The sequence below is a fragment of the Psammomys obesus genome, unplaced genomic scaffold (genome assembly GCF_907164565.1).
Source record: "Psammomys obesus unplaced genomic scaffold, mPsaObe1.curated_primary_1811, whole genome shotgun sequence".
NCBI lineage: Eukaryota > Metazoa > Chordata > Mammalia > Rodentia > Muridae > Psammomys > Psammomys obesus.
In genome coordinates, this window is record NW_026585504.1 from 25,550,224 (window position 1) to 25,568,278 (window position 18,055).

General features: G+C 35.0%; 1 protein-coding gene across 1 annotated transcript in view; it reads right to left on the reverse strand.

Annotated features, from left to right (window-relative positions):
• Nucleotides 1-2,909: 2,909 nt before the first annotated feature.
• Nucleotides 2,910-18,055, reverse strand: part of Kif18a (kinesin family member 18A) — a 56,132-nt gene continuing 40,986 nt past the window's right edge. The window contains exons 13-16 of the mRNA XM_055604129.1: nucleotides 8,578-8,992; nucleotides 7,837-7,944; nucleotides 4,325-4,434; nucleotides 2,910-3,448 (exon numbers count right to left, since the gene is read on the reverse strand). Coding sequence (XP_055460104.1) covers nucleotides 3,366-3,448; nucleotides 4,325-4,434; nucleotides 7,837-7,944; nucleotides 8,578-8,992 — 716 coding nt within the window. The 3' untranslated portion in view covers nucleotides 2,910-3,365. The remainder of the gene's footprint in view (nucleotides 3,449-4,324; nucleotides 4,435-7,836; nucleotides 7,945-8,577; nucleotides 8,993-18,055) is intronic.

The window sequence follows — 18,055 nt, forward strand, 5'->3', positions numbered from 1 at the left end:
CATAAAAACACGCTCTTTAACCAATTTTAAAAAGTAAGAAAGCAAAATCTTAAAATGTTATTTTACCAAACCCTGTTTTACTAAGGTCTTAATATAAACTGTGATAGTATTAAAGTTTGAAAATTATTTCAATTTGTTTAGCAAAAGGGTAAGATGTTTTTTATCAACTCCCCAGTCATAATTATGCTTTCTAAAATTCTTACTTTTTTTTAAATCTAGTTTTTATTTATAATCAAACTTAACTCTCCAATTGTCTAGGCTTGGAGGGGGACAGGGAGAGCTATGGAACCCAAGGAACATTCCTGAGCATAGACAATAACAGGTATTGTTAACTGAGAGGGTGGGGTAGCCTTTTGAGCTACAGAAAAAAAAAAAAAAAAAAAAAAAAAAAGGCCTGTTGTATTATATGCAAACAAGTCAAAAAGTAATAGAGGTGTCTACTCTTCGGGAATCATGGTCACCTTGCTTGTTCCTGAACTCAAAATGCTCTATGGCTTTCACTTTCCCAAAGAGGTTTGCCATCCAACCAGTCTTAGCAGCACAGACGAAAAACCAAGAAGTATTTGTTTGCCCCATTGTATGCTCAAGGTGTAGTTCTTATTTTCAAATCTCCTCCCATAGACACACTTGCCACCAGTGACATTGTGGTTTATTAGGTCAGCACCCTGGCACATGAGTCCTGAAATAATTCGTTGAAAAAAAACCCACTTCTTTCCAAATCCTTCCTCAGCAATGCTCAGAACATGGAAGTTTTTTGATGTCTTTGCAACTGTCTGCAAACAGATCCAAGGAGACATGACTGGCCGCCATGTTAGAGAACACATTGGGGTTGACCATGTTTGATCAATTAGCAACAGGAGACATCAGAGTTTGTAAAGGGGCTAACAGCAAATTAATCTAGAACATTATTATTCAAAGTATATTCTCAAGGGTATTACTAGTTTTTTAGTGCTTGTGTTAAAAATGGCCCTATTGAGCTGGGTGGGGAGGGCAGCACATGCCTGATGCCTTAACGTAGCACTCAGAATGGGAGGCAGAGGCAGGGGGATCTTTGTGAGTTCAAGGTCATCTTGACTTACAAAGGCAGTTCCAGGGCAGGCAGGACTGTTACACAGAGAAATACTTTCTTAAAAATACAAAAAAAGGGGGGGGGCATATTTTGACATTCCTAGTCAAATTAAGCAATGCGGAATAAACAAAAAGGACAGAAAAAGAAAAAAAAAAAAAACAGGATAGTACAAATGGAGAAACTTTTGATAGTTAAGCTTAGTTACTATTTATTATCACAGTAGTATTTATGAAATTTAGTTAAAAACTTTTTACAAATATATGAATTTAAATGTAAAAAATGAAACTGAATAAAATTAAAAAGTGTGATACTTTTTAATTAAATAGGATCTACACATGCATATACAAGAGTATAAATCTGGAGGGTTAATTAATCTTCATTATCAACTTGAGTAGATTTAGAATCACCAAGAAAACACCCCTGGGTATGTTTATGACGGCATTTTCAGAAGTTTCAGTATGCAAGACCAACCCTGAAATGTGGCAGCAAGGTTCCAAACTGAACAAGAACAAAACAGCAGCAGCAGACGTACTGTGGACAGTTGTCGCATGTACCCTCCACCATGTTTTTTGGCCATGATAGATGGTACCCTTTCAAAAAGTCAAATGGAACCTTTCCTTCAAGTTGCTTTTGTTAGAGCAACACATGACACATATAAGAATAAATGATTTGGTGGGTAACTGAACAATTAATAGTAACATCTGGGAACACAGGCAGCTGAGGAGGAAGCAATTTTACTTCATAAGTATATTCATTTTGTGAAGATTTGCTAAACTCTCTCTCCCCGTATATATATGTACATATTCGTAAATGTATATTTGATTGGTCTACTTTTTACATAGTTCTTTAAAATGGCTGTATAATGACTCAACAGCATACTTGTTCTAGTTTCAAAGCAAATATTCTGAAGTTATTCACATATTAAAACAGCTTTCTATTCTCACATTTCCTCCTTAACATGGCTCTATTGTAAAATAATTTTTGCCAAAAGAAAATCTCTGATAAAAATCATGTAAGAAAATACCATAACTTATGACACGAGGTGGATGAAGGTATGCACAGTGACTTACATTGCTTTGTGTATGTGGGTGTGCAGAATGGATGATAACATTTGGGGTTCCAGGGATCAACTTAGGTCAGCAAGTGCCCTTATGCACTAAAACAACTTGGGCCTCATTTACTAATCTTCTGTCATTCATATGGTAAAAAGATTTCCTTTGAAACCTGAAGTAATTTGAAAGGAATAAAGTTGAGAGTCAACAAAACAAAAAACTAACCACAGAGTATGGTGAAAAATTATTGGGCCTTAACTATGACAGATTCTGACTATACTCCTAGGAATCCAGGAACCATGAAGATTATTCTGTCTCATGCTTTCTCAGATTTTAAATTAAAAAAAAAAAATAGCTAAGTAAAAGCTTTAAGAAGTCTCATAAGTTGTATGGCTGTTAGGTTGGGCGTGAAGATTCCTTGAAGGCACAAATGTAAAAGTGTGTTAGGTAAAAATTCGTACTTTTGACCACGAAAGTAGGCCAAACCAGACATGTGAACAAGGTCAGGTAATTAAGTTGTAGCTCTGTGTAATCTGTATAGTAACAGGAATGATTAAAATGTTTTCTCACCATTCCTCTTTATTAAGAAACCTCTGGCTTGCTTACAGATTTGATCTGGGTACATATTATCTTGTTCTAATATTAAAAACAAATTAAAAAAATTCATGCTTATAAAAATTAATATTTAGAATATAAGGGGTTACAATAAAATAGGAAAACTAAACACTTTAAAATCTACATCTTTAATACACAAAGTAATAAAATATTAGTATTTTATTTAAGGCAGGTATTTAAACAATACCTTATAGTATTGTTACGGACACATATATCTATATTTTTACACCAAAGTTTTAGAAAGCAAAATCACATGAATGAATAAAACATATTGTCACACAATAGAAGACCAAATAAATCTTCTCCCTAATTTTATGACTTTTAAAGTCTCCCATTTTTGAAAATTATAAGGGCAATGTTATTCTCTATTTTTTCTACAATGTCCTAAATCAAGCTGTAGTAAAATAAAACTAAACCGACATCATGTTGACAGAGATTTTTCAAGAGTAACAAATATTGGAGAAATGGAAAACATGGCCTGTTGTAGTTTTATATTTATTTTAAATACAAAAGAAGTTTCATTTTGCTTGCTGAAAATATTTGAGTAAACGGTTTTAGATGGCTTTCTTTCACAGACTTGAAATACATTTCTGAAGGGACAAATAGCAGGCAAAAGACATTTACAATTTTCATCGTACATTTTCTTTTGAAGTATTTCTTCTAAATTTTCTAAGCACATTCGAATTTACTTTGTTGGTGGTTCTTCTGTAGCCTAGAGAAGAAATAAGGATAAAGTATCATTCAAAACTCACTGTTCATTCAACCTAAAACAATTTATTGACAAAACTTTACTCTTGGAATTCATGATAAATTAACATAATGTAAAATACAACAGATTTCCTGAGATCTCCACCTCTAGGTACAGACCCAGGGCTATGGAAGGAGGAGGATATAAAAGGACTCAAAGGGGACAGGAGACCCACGAGGAGACCAACAAAGCAAAAAAAAAAAAAAAAAAAAAAAAAAAAAAAATTCTGGGCCCAGGGTGACTGCAGATACTGATGCATCAACCAAAGACCATACATAGAGAGGACCTAGACCCCTTATTCAAATATAGCCCAGAGATAGCTCTGTCTCCCTAGTAAGAGGAGGAGACACAGTATCTGACACGAACTGGTTACCTGTTCCTTGATCACTTCTCCCTGGTGGGACGACCTAGCTAGCCTACAGAGAAAGAGGATCCAGACAGTGCTGATTGGACCTGATAGGCTAGGGTCAGAGTATAGTGGAGGAGGACTTCCCCTATCAGTCAACTAGGGAAGAAGGATAGGGGAGGAAGAGGGAGGAGGGTGGGACCGGGAAGAGATGATGGAGGGGACTACAGCTGGGATACGAAGTGAGTAAATTGTAAATACTACTATTACTACAACTAAGAAAAGAAATCTAGTCATGATTTCTAGTTCTACTTTAGTATTTGTACACTCTTGAATATATGCTTCATAATGTATCTTAAGTTTCCTTTTCTATGTCTAAAAATCATATCCATCTTACTGCAAAATATGAAAGGAGATATTACTAAAGACATAAAACCAAGCTACTATGACAGATAGTCATGTAATTAAATATGAGATTAACAGCTCAGACATACCTACTGTTGGTCTGTTTTCTTGCAAGATCTTATCACTTGAATTATCTTTTCGAATGCGTTTGGCACATCCATGATTCTCGTTGGATTTTAATGGAGCATTTGATGGAGAACTTGTGAGAAAAGTTTTCCTTTTAGTTAAGGCATTCAAAAATATCTTTAATTCATGTACCATATATTGTAATGATAAAAGAAGTCAAATACAGAAATAATAATTGTGAAATCCTGCGTAAGTAATTGGAGGCACTAAAATTACTTAGAAAATAAATCTAGTTATCTGTGACATTAATGATGCCAATATAGTTTAGATGATTCTGGGTACAGGTAGCAGTTATGTGAATATTTCCCAGGTGCTTTGCCACAATGAACATTTAAGCATTGCTTGCTACTATATACAGTGTAGAGATATGTCATAAGGAGTGAAAAATCCAGTGATGTTAAAGATTAAAATTTTTTTAAAACATTGTTAAAATTAAATTTAATCAGATAAAACTAATTTTGTAATATCTAGGGCTTTTAGGCTCTAATTTTCTTTTTTTTTTAAAGAAGAAAAAGGTGAACAGTATATAAAGTACACACCAGATGTTTTAATATTTTAAGACTATATTAGAACATATATACCCTAAATATGTACATGAAATCTGCTAACTGGAAAATACCAGAGCTTATTGCTTTTAAGCTCATCTATCTTTAATTGGGGAAAAGGAAGATTTAAAAAAATAATTATGCACACATCTATCATTAATCTTTTTTAACCTTATTTAATGGCAGGATCTAATTATTAATACCAGAGGGAATGTAACAGAGTAGTAACTAACAGTCTGTGAACAGTTAAGTTATTTTCTATATTGTATTCTTTAATATTACTTCACAGTATCGGCTTCTCGCGTGCTAGTCCTTAACATATCTAAACCCACAAATACACATTTTACATAACTAGACATTTCTGAGAATACATATTTAATTATAACCGTGTAAAGAACATTTTTAGTATAAACATTTGCAAAATGTTAATAAAAACATGAAAGCATGTAACGATCCAGAAAACTTAATATTAATTAGTGAGAAGAACGACAAAACTGAGACAGTATGAAGTAGTGCTGAAGTGGGTAATGCAGAAAGTAACTGCGTGTGTCAGACTAACTGCACAATTTAGACTGACACCTGAGCAAAGTAAAGCAGAACTAGCCCACAGAACACTATTCCAAAACTGCCACTCAGGGCGGTCCTGAACTCAGGGGATGGGTTTCAGCCTAAAATTTGCTTTGTTTTCTCCTAAATTTTCACTTTTTGTCCAAAGGAAGCAGCTATGACTTATGTTTGGAAAACCTAATTGCCAGCATCAATTGTCTTCTGTACATGGAAAACTACTTTGCTAAGCAAGTATTATCTGAACCCCAAGATCTGCTTATCTTGTACAGGTGGTCTTGTAAACACTGCTACTAAGTAGCTCACCAACAGGCAGCACACACAGCATGCATATACGGGATAAAGGAATAGCTGACATAGTAGGGTGCAGAGATACCACAAGATCTTATCCTATTAATCAGAATGGTATGCAAAGAAAATTTAAATTGTCAATTTCTGGAACGTTCCATTTAATGTTTTAAAATCTTAGTTGAGTGCTGGTAACTGAAACACAGAAAGCAAAACCAAGGGGTGAGGGGACTACTGTATCATTTGTTTAAGTGCCATAGATAGACAGGAACAAAAATCAATTTATCTATATGCTTCAAGTTTCCTTTGTTCTGCGTGTTGAAAGGGCAAGAGAAGACACTAAATTCACCTAAAAGAAAAAAAATTATGAAGTGTGAATAACTATGCTATTGTGAATTTGTGTCCTGGAGTCCAAATGCAACAAGTTCACAGAAGAAAATAAGAAATTCATAGAAGTTAACTTTAGGTGTTCTACTTTTCTCTCTATACTATTGGAAAGGAAAAGGGGTAGAAAAAGTAAGACCATTTCATATTTAGTTAGTATATATTGTGAGTATACCTATGATATGTCATACAGCTTAGGCTATTCTTGTATTCATCACATTTGTGATTTGTAGTACTTTTTCAAATTGGTGATTTAATGGCCTTTGTCAGTTTTAGAAAACTATTAGCCACTATCTTATCAAATACCAATTATCTCTATTCTTTCTCTTCTCTTGGAGACTGAAAATACACATTTCCAGAAAATAGTACGGTTCTACAGATATCCCCCACTTTTTTGTTTTCTTTCTGTTTCTTCTTTTTATTTGTTTAGGCATTTTTCTATACATCAACCTTCCAGTTCACTAATACTCTCTTTTGTTATGTTAATCCATTAAACTAGTTGGCTGAGTTTTAAATTTCAGCAAAATCTATCTTTGTGGTTCTAGGATAGCTATCTGATTAACAGAATACAGTACTTTTGCCAATCTTCTATCTTATCTAGTCTGCTGAAATTAATCATGGCTACTATCAAAAGGTCATATTTTGCTAATCTTATCTATATCATCTATGGATTACTGTTCCTCTGACTGGTTTCCTTTCTTTAAGCCATTTATTTGGTTGTGTGTCTTGACATTCTATAATTTTGGCTTAAGATTAGTTTTAGTTTAGAAGAATGTGGGATATAGAGCACCCGAATTTAAGCAAAGACTTCGTTGGTCTAAGATCTGTTTCAGGCTTTTAAGAACTGGTTTATTTCTTGTTTGTTCTACGTCTAGGGCACAGCACTTCTAAATTTCAAATAAAATCCAGAGGTTTTTAGAAGGTTCCCTTCTTCCATATCTTCTGACTCGAAACCTTTGTACCAAAGAATGTCAAACTGATTAACACACTAGTCTTTCAGCAGCTACCCACAGAACTTAGAAGATGGGACGCCTTTAAGGCAAAGGTCACCAGAACAACTTGGGTCCCTAGGTCAGTGAGAACTGTCAATCACCTCAATCACTTAGGTTTCTTTTGTTTGGCCTCTAGCATTATGCTATGAACTGACAAATCCAAAAGTCAAGGAGGTGTGGTTAATTAAAGTAGGCTTCCTGTAGCATGCTGCTTTCTTAGATGCTACATTCTCAAGTCCTGGCAATCACAGTTGCTTGTCAGTGCCTTCAATAAGCTGATAGTTGTATTTTATTTAGCTTCTATAATTCAATGACAATTTAAATTGTTCTTGCTTGGTAGCTTGGTCTGATATGAGTTACAGTGTCATGGGCAGACTGAGGAGATTCTTCACTTCATTGTATTCATTAAAACAACTGAACTCTAGGAACAAGGAAATTCAGGACAAATAAAAAATTGTCACCAGAACTAAAGTAAGAACACAGTGACAGTTTGGAAGCTGGAAGAGTTTTTAAGTTTATTTTTAATAATCTAAAAATGGGATACTTTATGTAAACTTCAAGTGAAATTCTTGGATTTTACTGTGTACTTAGTGAAGATGATTAAATAATAAGTGAGAGTCTAGTAATAACAACAAGTTGTGGAAAATGAAAGCATGAAGATAATCTTATATGGAGACTGAAACGATGCCTGTTCAATAATACCTTGTTAGTTTCCATTTCCTCTTTGCAGCAGTTGTCATTGCCATGTAGGATGGTACACTTGTTGATACAGTCCTAGAATCCTTAGTTGAAAATGAAGAAGACTCAAGCCTGTATATTAAGAATGAAAGATTGAAGAGAACAAATTTGATTTATACTACAAAGATTTACACTATTATAATTAGGAAACCACTGATATTAACATAGAAAGATATTCCACTATGCAATAAAATTTCCTTCAATTGTCTTTTTCTCTTTTAAAAACACCAGTTAAAGGTGTTGTCAAGACATTTCTGCATCCCTCATAGCAAAGACATGTAGAGGTATCTTTCTTGCCATATTTCGATTGAATGTTGTTATGTAGTTGAATGCTTGCTTAAACGACATTTAGTCAATCATACATTAGATGTCTGAATATGTTGATTTTTGGATATTTCTCAAATGCGGTATCGATCAGGAAGCAAGGTAGTCTTTCATTGATGGCTTAGGCTACATAGCATCAGAATACAGAGAACAAATGAAATATATCCCAAGATCAACTGACTTAAAATATAAAATTTCTAATCTTAAGAAGTGGCTAGTAAATCCACACTCAGTGAAAATCTGATAAACAAGCAACTTTCATATTAAAGAGAGGACACTTGATCTATGAAATAAAAATCCAATATAAACAAAGAGAACGAAAGTTAATCAATTGAAAGACTCTGGAAAAACAAAGAATTGTAAAATATTCTGTCTCTGTACCTCTGCAAAATGCTTTTGCTGCTTGGTAGTGATTCTTGTTCAGGCAATTGATTCCTCGAGCTCTTGATGTCATCACATATAATCACTGTAGAGTCTAAACCCTGTTCACCCTCGGTTCTGCTGCTGAGAGGAGAGTCTACTTTACACAGTGCTTTCAGGGAATTGTCACTGATTACACCTGCAGTATGTGGCAAAGGTCTTGTTAAGGTTGGAGACGGCTCTTGAGGTTTTCTGTAGTCCTCTGGGGTATAAACAATAGGCTGAAGTTCTTTGCTGAAAGAATTATTGAGCTGTGTACTTTCAGAAAATGTAGACTTCTGAGTATGTTTTACTTTCAAGGAACAAGGAATTAATTTTCTTCTGGCTCTTTTTTGTGGAGTAATTTTAAGCAAGTTAGGTTCACTCAAGGATGTGCCTATGCAATAAAATTATAAAATTAGTAAGTTCAATAATGTTGCTTCAATATTTATCCCCAAAATTTCAATTTCAATTTTATTTTTCAATAAGAAAAATAAAATCCCTAGGAACATATTAGAAATTTGATGGAAATCATAAAGAGAATAACCAAGTAGGAAAGGAATACAATATGGTTAATTGTTAACAGCTTTAATAGTAAATTTACTGCATAGAGTAGAAATTCTTAGTATAAGTTCAACAGATGTATATGTATAGCCACCTTTAGACACCATTTCTACCAATTCATAAGCAATTTCAAGCATTCATGTCTGTCCTAGGGTTAAGAACAAGTATTTAATATTTTTAAGTACAGATATGAATACCTAACCTACTGTTAACACCAGCTCATTAGGACTAAGTGGCAATCTTGTTTAGACAGCAGTAACCCCATTTCCCTTTATATTTGTCAACGTTTCCATGAATGAATTCTATGTTTTAAAAATACATACAATTAAGACAACTGTGATTGTACAATCCTTTTAATTAAGGGCTTTTCATAATCGTTAACAAACATGCTAAGGCAATTTTTTGTGTCTGATTCAAAATTAATAAACAAATTGTTCTAGTAAAATTTATAAAGTTCTCAGAGACCTCAGCATTTAAATATATAAATATTTTTCAAATAATAATGTCCAAATGATGACAGTATGCTTAACAATATAATTTGTGCACGTTAATCTTACATTTGGTCTTCTGCCTGCTTGAGTGTAATGAACTTCAAGAGACCTTACACGAAATATATTAGCCTAGCATATACTCGTCATAAAATTATGTAGTATTTCCATGCATTTTTAAAATAAGAAAAGCTCCCAATTGATGTTATATTTATTTTATTAGTTAATACTACCTAAATACTGATAATAGCACCTATGTATTTCAATAAGGCAATTCAGAATTCCTGCTAAGTTAAAAATACATGTATGGCAATTACCAGCAGTATGTGTATTATTCTTATTATGATAGTTGACAATTACCCTCTAGGAAATACAATTTAAAAACAGGAAGAAAAAAATGATCTCCATTCTACTAAGGAATTTGACTTTTCTGAGAACTAGACAAATGAGATCTAGATCTTAAAATAATTTTCCACTCCCTTTAACATGACATTTGTCAAATTTTCCATTACCAGATATTTTTATACTAATGCCGCAGTGTAAAGACAGTCACTTTTCTCCACTGTGCTGCTACCACCAATTTGGTGGCTAATAATAGCTAGAAGATTAACTTCTTTTCCCATGAGAGACGCAGAGGTATAGAAGACAGAAAACTATATTGAGGATAGAGAACCGAGTTGGGAGTCAAGAGACTTGAATTCTATTTCTGGTTTTACCAAAGACCCAGTGAGTGACCTTGGGTAACTCACTTCGAGTAGTGTGCACATTAATACCTTGCTGAAAAATGGAGGGATTTTCCAGGACTAGATAATATTTGGGGTTCAATGAAATGCTCTGGAAAGAAAAAGGTGCTTCAAATCAAAGAATTACAACTTTATAACAAGGTGGTAGTTTACTTTACAACACTCTATCAATAATCAATTCGTAGTTACCTCTAAAATAACATATTGCAAACAATGCCTTCCAAATGATAGAAAAAATAGCCACCTGTTTTCTGGGATAACCTAAACATAGATTCAACAAGTTTTATGTGACCAGAATAATAACTGGTTAGAAAAAGAAATAATGTAATAATGGTGTACCTTTAGTTATAATTCTCAATTCCTACATGTAGGAGGAGATAGAGAGTTTTCTTCTGTTTTCAATTTTATTTACTTTAGATAAAATAATGAGAGTAGATGGTCAACTTAAGACCACCCAGGTTGACCAGTTCATTAAAAATATTTAGGAGAAGTAAAAACAAAACCAACACTTCCACAAAAAGTAAACATTCAGACCACTGTAACTATATATAAGGTTAAGACCAACTTAATGAAAGCTAAAAATACTTAATATGTGACATTTCACTTTGACTAAGCTTTCTAGAATATATAATGGTTATTATTACTATTTTTTTAAGCTAACTTTGATATATTAGGAAGGTACAACAAATGAAAAATGCAAGGTTGCAGTTATTATAGAGCCTATGCTAGGCCTGTGTTGATAAAAAGGATTCACTGTACTTTTCCATTAGAAGAAAGGGGCATACAGTAAATTTCCAGAAGAGCTGCCTCAGGGAAGATGTATCTAAGTCTGAGAAAATGTTATCAACCAAGTAAGATAATGCTATCTATCAAGGCTTAATAATTTTCAAATCTAGACTGTAAAAGTGATAAAAAGAAAACTGAAAGCAGATTATATTTTCATAATGTTTCCACAAAAAGTCTGAAAAAGTTGTACATGTCTATAATCCCAGCAGTCAGGGACCTAAGGAAGAAGACGACTTGAAAATTCAAGGCTGGTCTGAGCTATATAGCAAGACCCTGCAAAAAAGAAACAAATGAATGGGCAAGAGATGAAACAGGAAAAGCATTAACAAACCTACCTCCACAGCTCATGTGAAAAATAGTGACAACTTGGATAGTGTAGTCACAGCAGTGATGGAGAATTATGGAAAGCATGTTAGAATCAAATTAGATACAAGTGATATGAAGTATATCTGTACAATACATCAAAGCATGAAATGATGGTTTGTTAGACACCAGAGCAACCAACGGAAAGTAGTTCAGACAAGGAGTAAGTCATCTCTTAGTATCAGTGGGGACTGATTACAGGATGGATATCAAATGCCAGTCTCCACTCAAATTTCTTATAAAATGGTGGCTGGGAGGTAGGGATGGATATTAAGATTCAAATGATCCTCTTGTTTCAGTCTGCTGAGCATCTGGGGCTACAGGAATGTACTTCTATGCTCAGGTTTTCATTAGTAAAAGCATACTTAATAACCTCATCTCACCTAGGAGGAAAATATAAAGGAAGCTACATTTTTCAGTACTATACAATATAGGGTCTCTACTAAAAGGGTAGAACTAAATCAATTACAGAACAGCTAAATAAAACATAGAACATTTTCAATTTCACTGTTATAGTACATAAAACCATCATTTATGGACTTGTTGTTACACAGAAAATATCTGTTAAATGAAGTGGTATATACATTTTGGAAACATCATGATTATATTTATGACAAAAAAAAAGCAAAAGGTTCCCAAATCCAAATCAAAGCATAAGCAGAAGTCCACAAACAGAAGAGGAAGAGTATCAGAAAAGCAGAGAAGGAAATGTGTCAATGTACTATGCCATTGCTAGCAGAAAGACTGATTTATTTAATATACATGAAAACCTCTAACACATACATACCTACACACACATACACAGAGAGACTAGAGAGAGACCACATACATTCCTAGGAGTACCTCCTGAGGTAAAGGAGGAAGAACACAACAGTTAAGAAACCAGATGTTTTGAGCCTAAGTACTAGAGCCATGAGGTTATGTTTGTACATACATGGTACAGATAAAACAGGAGAATTAATTTAAAATCTATATAAACATTCAGACCCTGAGATTCTTTTTTTTTATTTTTTAAATAATTTTATACATTCACTTGTATCCCAGCTGTAGCCCCCTCCCTTTTTCCCTTACAATCCTCCCCTCCCTCATCTCCTCCCTGCCCCTATCCAAGTCCACTGATAGGGGAGGTCCTTCTCTCCTTCCTTCTGATCCTAGCTTATCAGGTATCTTCAGGACTGGCTGCAGTGTCCTTATCGGTACCCTAGTAAGGCTGCTTCTCCCTTGGGAGGAGGGGACACTCAATGAGCCAGTCTTTGAGTTCATGTCAGAAATGATTCTCAGACCCTGTGATTCTTTATGTGTGATTCTTTTGTTATCAAATGACTTTTGACTTGTTCAAAGATGTGAATTTATTCTCTGAACAGGCTGCAGACTTGTGAACAACATGGACAGTTAATACAAGAGGCCGAGGTGATTTCTCAATTCTTATCTCAGTCGAAGGAGCCAGACTTAAATATCCACTGAATGGAAAGCTGTAGAGTTTTAAATAAACTATAAAAATGAAAAAGACCTATGCACTCATAGTTGTGGATTCCCCCAAATTTATTAGAATTTTGGAGACCCCTATAAAGAAAAGCATTGCCTTTGTAATACTTACTATTAGCAGCCTAGGAAACATTTAAAAAATATCTGCATGAAGCTGTAAGGAAACTTCTTGAGAGCTCAATTTCAGGATAAGTAGTTATTATTTTACTAGTCTATTGCTGAATAATGACTAGAGGTTATTATTCCTAAAAATGTGTGTAAGTTCACAGAGTTAAAAAGAAAGTTAGACGAAAATATTTTCTAAGACTATCATGTTTTTAAGTTTCTGAAAAGATAGTAAATGCATTGAAAACACCTTTAAAAACTCACTATAAATGTAAGCACTGAAGTTATGCTTGTTTTGCTCAGAATACCCATAGATGTCAAGAAATTACTAAGAAGCCATCAGAAGGGACTGATTAGGAAGTATAGAATGTACTGATGTAAAGAGGTAAAAGGGCATTCAGATACAGGAAGAGTTAAACTGGAGTTGGGGAACAGACTGTATGTAGGGGGGATATGGAATATGGGGAAGATAAGACTAAAGAGCTTTTGAAAAAGATATATAGAAATCTACTATTCTGAAGTTTCTTAAAGTACATACACATCGAAAGAGTTAAAATGAGTCACCTTACATAAAATTCCATTCACTCTGCCCATCAGTTGGGCATCAGGCTCAGCATCTGCTTTGACAGTCTATACTGCAGAAGCTTTCAGAGGCCCTCTGTGGCAGGTTTCAAGGTTGTTTTATGTAAGAAGTGGGAAATAGTAAGAGCTGGAGGGGACGGGAACTCCACAAGGAGAGCAACAGAACAAGATAATTTGAACACAGGGAACTTCCCAGAAAATCATACTCCAACCAAGGACTATTCATGGAGATGACCTGGAACCCCTGCACAGGTGTAGCCCATGGCAGTTCAGTGTCCAAGTGGGTTACATAGTAATGGGAAGAGGGACTGCCTCTGGCATAATCTGATTGGCCTGCTCTTTGATCATTTCCCCCTGAGGGGGGAGCAGCCTTACCAGGCCACAGTAGAGGACAATGCAGCCACTTTTGATGAGAACTGATAGACTAAGATCAGAAAGAAGAGGAGAACCTCCCCTATCAGTGGACTTGGGGAGTGGCATGCAAGCAGAAAGGGGAGGGAGGGTGGGATTGGGAGGGGAGGAGGGAGGGTCTTATGGGGGGATACAAAATGAATAAAGTGTAATTAATAAAAAATTTTAAAAAATGAGTCACCTTGTAACAGCATGAGAGGCCAAACAAAAAATAAAAGTCCAGTGCCAAGAATGGGTTAATTTCTGTTATTTGGCCAGCACAATTCCATAGATATTGTTAGATAACTATGTACAGGGGTCTGTGTTAAATCGTTAATACCACAAAAATAAGTGACTTAATTCTTGTGGTTCAATGGGAAAAAAGTTAGGGACCATCTATATATACTAGGTCAGATCAGTTTGTTGGAAGAAACTTGCTTAGAAAACAATTCCAGTAGACTATTAAAACAAGATATGTTGTAAGTTTGTAAAACATAACTTGTGGCTCAAGTTCCTCAAATTAAAAGTATGTACTGGAGAGAAAGAAAGATACACTTTAGGAAAGTGGGATTTCATAAAGAGCAGTTTGAATTAGACTTTTAGGGCAGGGAAAGACTCAATAGACAAAGGTGTGGGGTGGAGAAACAGTAAGCAGAGTCTGAGATCGAAAAAAAAAAAAAAAAAAACAACATTGGAAACTGCAGAGGTGTGGCTCAGAAAGCCTGTTAAAGGGAGGGTCAGAACTCTGCCTGTGGCTTGGCAACAGTCAGGAAAGGCTTTGAAGGTGCCCCTGAAACCTCTGCCCTTAATGGATGAGAGTTTGGTGGTGGGCACAGATTAGATGACTTACAGGAGAGAAAAGAAACATGAGAACCAATTTATATTTTTCTACAACTACTCATTTCTTGTATCACAATTTCTTTGAATGTCTAAAGAAAAATTGCATTAAGGAAAATAAAAATTCTTTTCTCTGTTTTAAATAAATTCCTTAAGACACAAATACTAACTGGCAATCCATACGGTTTCTTTTTTTAATTTAATATTTTTCTATTCTTTCTTTCATTACAATTTATTCACTTTTTATCCCAGCTGTAGCCCCCTCCCTCATCCCCTCTTACTCCTACTTTCCTACCCTCTTCTCCCCCTATGATCCTCCCACAGTCCATTGATAGGGGAGGACCTCCTCCCCTTCCATCTGACCCTAGCATATATCTAGCCTATCAGGTCTCATTAGGATTGGCTGAATTGTCTTCCTCTGTGGCCTGGTAAGGGTACACCCTCTATCCCCTCAGGGGGAGGCTGTTAAAGAGCCAGCCACTGAGTTCATGTCAGAGACAGCCTCTGTTCCCCTTACTAGGAATCCACTTGGATACTGATCTGCCATAGACTACATCTGTGTAGGGGGTTCTAGGTTCTCTCCATGAATGGTCCTTGTTGGCGTTTCAGTCTCAGAAAAGACCCCTGGGCCCAGAGGTTTTGGGTCTGTTGCTCTCCTTGTAGAGCTCCTGTCCCTTCCAGGTCTTTCTATCTCCCCCTTCTTTCTTAGGATTCCCTGCACCCTGTCCAAAGTTTGGCTATGAGTCTCAGCATCTAATTTGATACCCTGCTGGGTAGAGTCTTTCAGAAGCATCTGTGGTAGGCTCCTGTTCTGTTCCCTGTTTTCTCCCTCTTCTGATGTCTATCCCGTCTGCCATATGGTTTCTTATACAAAGGGGCAATACATTTATTTTTCAGCTTACTGAAATATTTCACAGGTGGTTCCTTTAAATAAAGAGACAAGATCATTTGTCACTAATGAATTTAAAATCCTTCTCTTAAAAATTGGGCAGGCTTTCTGGGGTCATTTTTTGATGTGTTAAATCACGTGTTCTGAATGATTTTACCCAGAGGAACTGATTTATCATAAGCTTACAGTTGCAAATGTTAAGAGATTTATTGTAAGGCTGTATGTTAGTATAAAAGCAGAATGCAGTAGTTAGCAAACATGAGTCATAGGCTGCAAAGCAGGATGCATGTGACAGGGAGACATTGATGAATGGGATTAGATCTAATTGAGATTTGGTACAAAATGATGGCAAGGATTCTTCCTTTACTAGCACCTCTGATAATGCATACAGGAGGAGGTATTCTGGGAAACAAAGCAAAACAAAACATTAGATTGCAAAGTTCTAGAGTGAAATCAGGATTAATATATGCATTTTTATAAATACTTCTGACTAGAAATGATTGATAAAATTACCGTGTCAATTATAAATCTGAATTAAAAAAATAGATATGTATCTCATGGAATTCATAGATGCATTTCACACAGGTGAATAAATTTAAAAGTTTAAAAGATAATGTGCCCAGGTACAGTCTTGTACAGTTAACTGGCCAACTGGGTAACAGAGAAATTTGAAGGTTGCCAGGGCCACACTGTGAGTTCAAAGACTGTTTGGGCAATTTACTGAAAAACTGTCTCAAAAAACTCCCAACAACAATTACTCCCCCCCGCCCCCCCCGAAAGAAGTAAGCAAGAGCAAGCAAACTAGGGCCTGTGGAGTATGTCAGTGGTAGAATGTTCAAGGCCCTGACTTAATTAGTTCTTAAAAACAAAGCAAAATCTCCAAAAATAAAAGTTAAGGACTATCAAAGTAGCTATACATTCTATAGTAAATTTATCATATTATCGTGGCTATATATTAACTTCAGTAAATAGTATCAATTATAAACAAAATATTACAAATAGAATATAGTTTTTCATGTACTTAAAATCCTGCAGTTTGAGTTGTCATCCAACATGCTTTATTCTTCCTCTCTGGTTAAAACAGTAGAAAAAAATGATTTCTTACTCAGTTTTACGCTCACCACCCCCATTCACATTTAAGATGTAAAAAAGACAATTCAAAGTATCTTTACAGATATATTTATGGTTGTGAATAAGTAAACATTTTCATAACGTACTTGTAGAACAAGAGGCAAAGAAAATACATATAGAGGCCAAAATATAACTTCTGTTTATTGGTAATGACTAAAAGTTTTGCTAGGTGGGAAAATATGGAAGATTTAACTATTTCCATCCCCTTCTATTCGTTATTTGAATATTATAAAGATATTGTATTTTTTAATATTTCCTTGTAGGCACAAAAATTTAGGGGAAATATGAACTGACAGAGGGATGCCGCATTCAGTAGGATCATCCACACAGTAAGGAACTGGCTTCTACAGATATTTCTCCTTTTGTTGTGCTTTAAGATCAACCATGGACATGGGGGAAAGAAATAAACCAGAAAGAAAGGTTAGAGACGAAAATATTGCTAACTGTGAGTTTCCAGATGGGTAATGAGGATGTCTTGACTTTTCATTTAATGTCAAAATTTTATCAATTCCGTAAATAAACCATGCCTGTCAGTACCCTCAATACTCTGTGAGTGAGCTTTCTGTTTTTCAGACCTAAAATAGGTGTATATTTTTCTCTATAGACATAGACATCAAGATTTAAAGTCACACAAATATCTAGCCCTAAAGTTTAAAGTTCTGGTATGAGCAAAATACTGACATTTTAATAATGAAGGAAATTATTTTTTTCCTGAATAAGACATAATATAAAGGAAAAATTTATGAGTAGCTTTTATAATAAAAATATAAAATATCTAAAGCTGGCCATGCATGGTGATAGTGCATGCCCTTAACTCCAGCACTCAGGAGGAAGAGGCAGGTAGATCTCTGAGTACAAGGTCTGCCAAAACTAAATAGTCAGTGAGACCTTGTCTCAAAGAAAAAACAATCAAACAAAAGAAACAACCTTTAATAACAAATGCATGGGAGATATATGAAGAAAATGCTCAAGTTCCTGAGGAATACCCAAGATACAGACATGGACAAACCAGAGAAAAGCTAGTAATGAAAAAGAATAAAGACAATTTACACACACACACACACACACACACACACACACACACACACACACACACA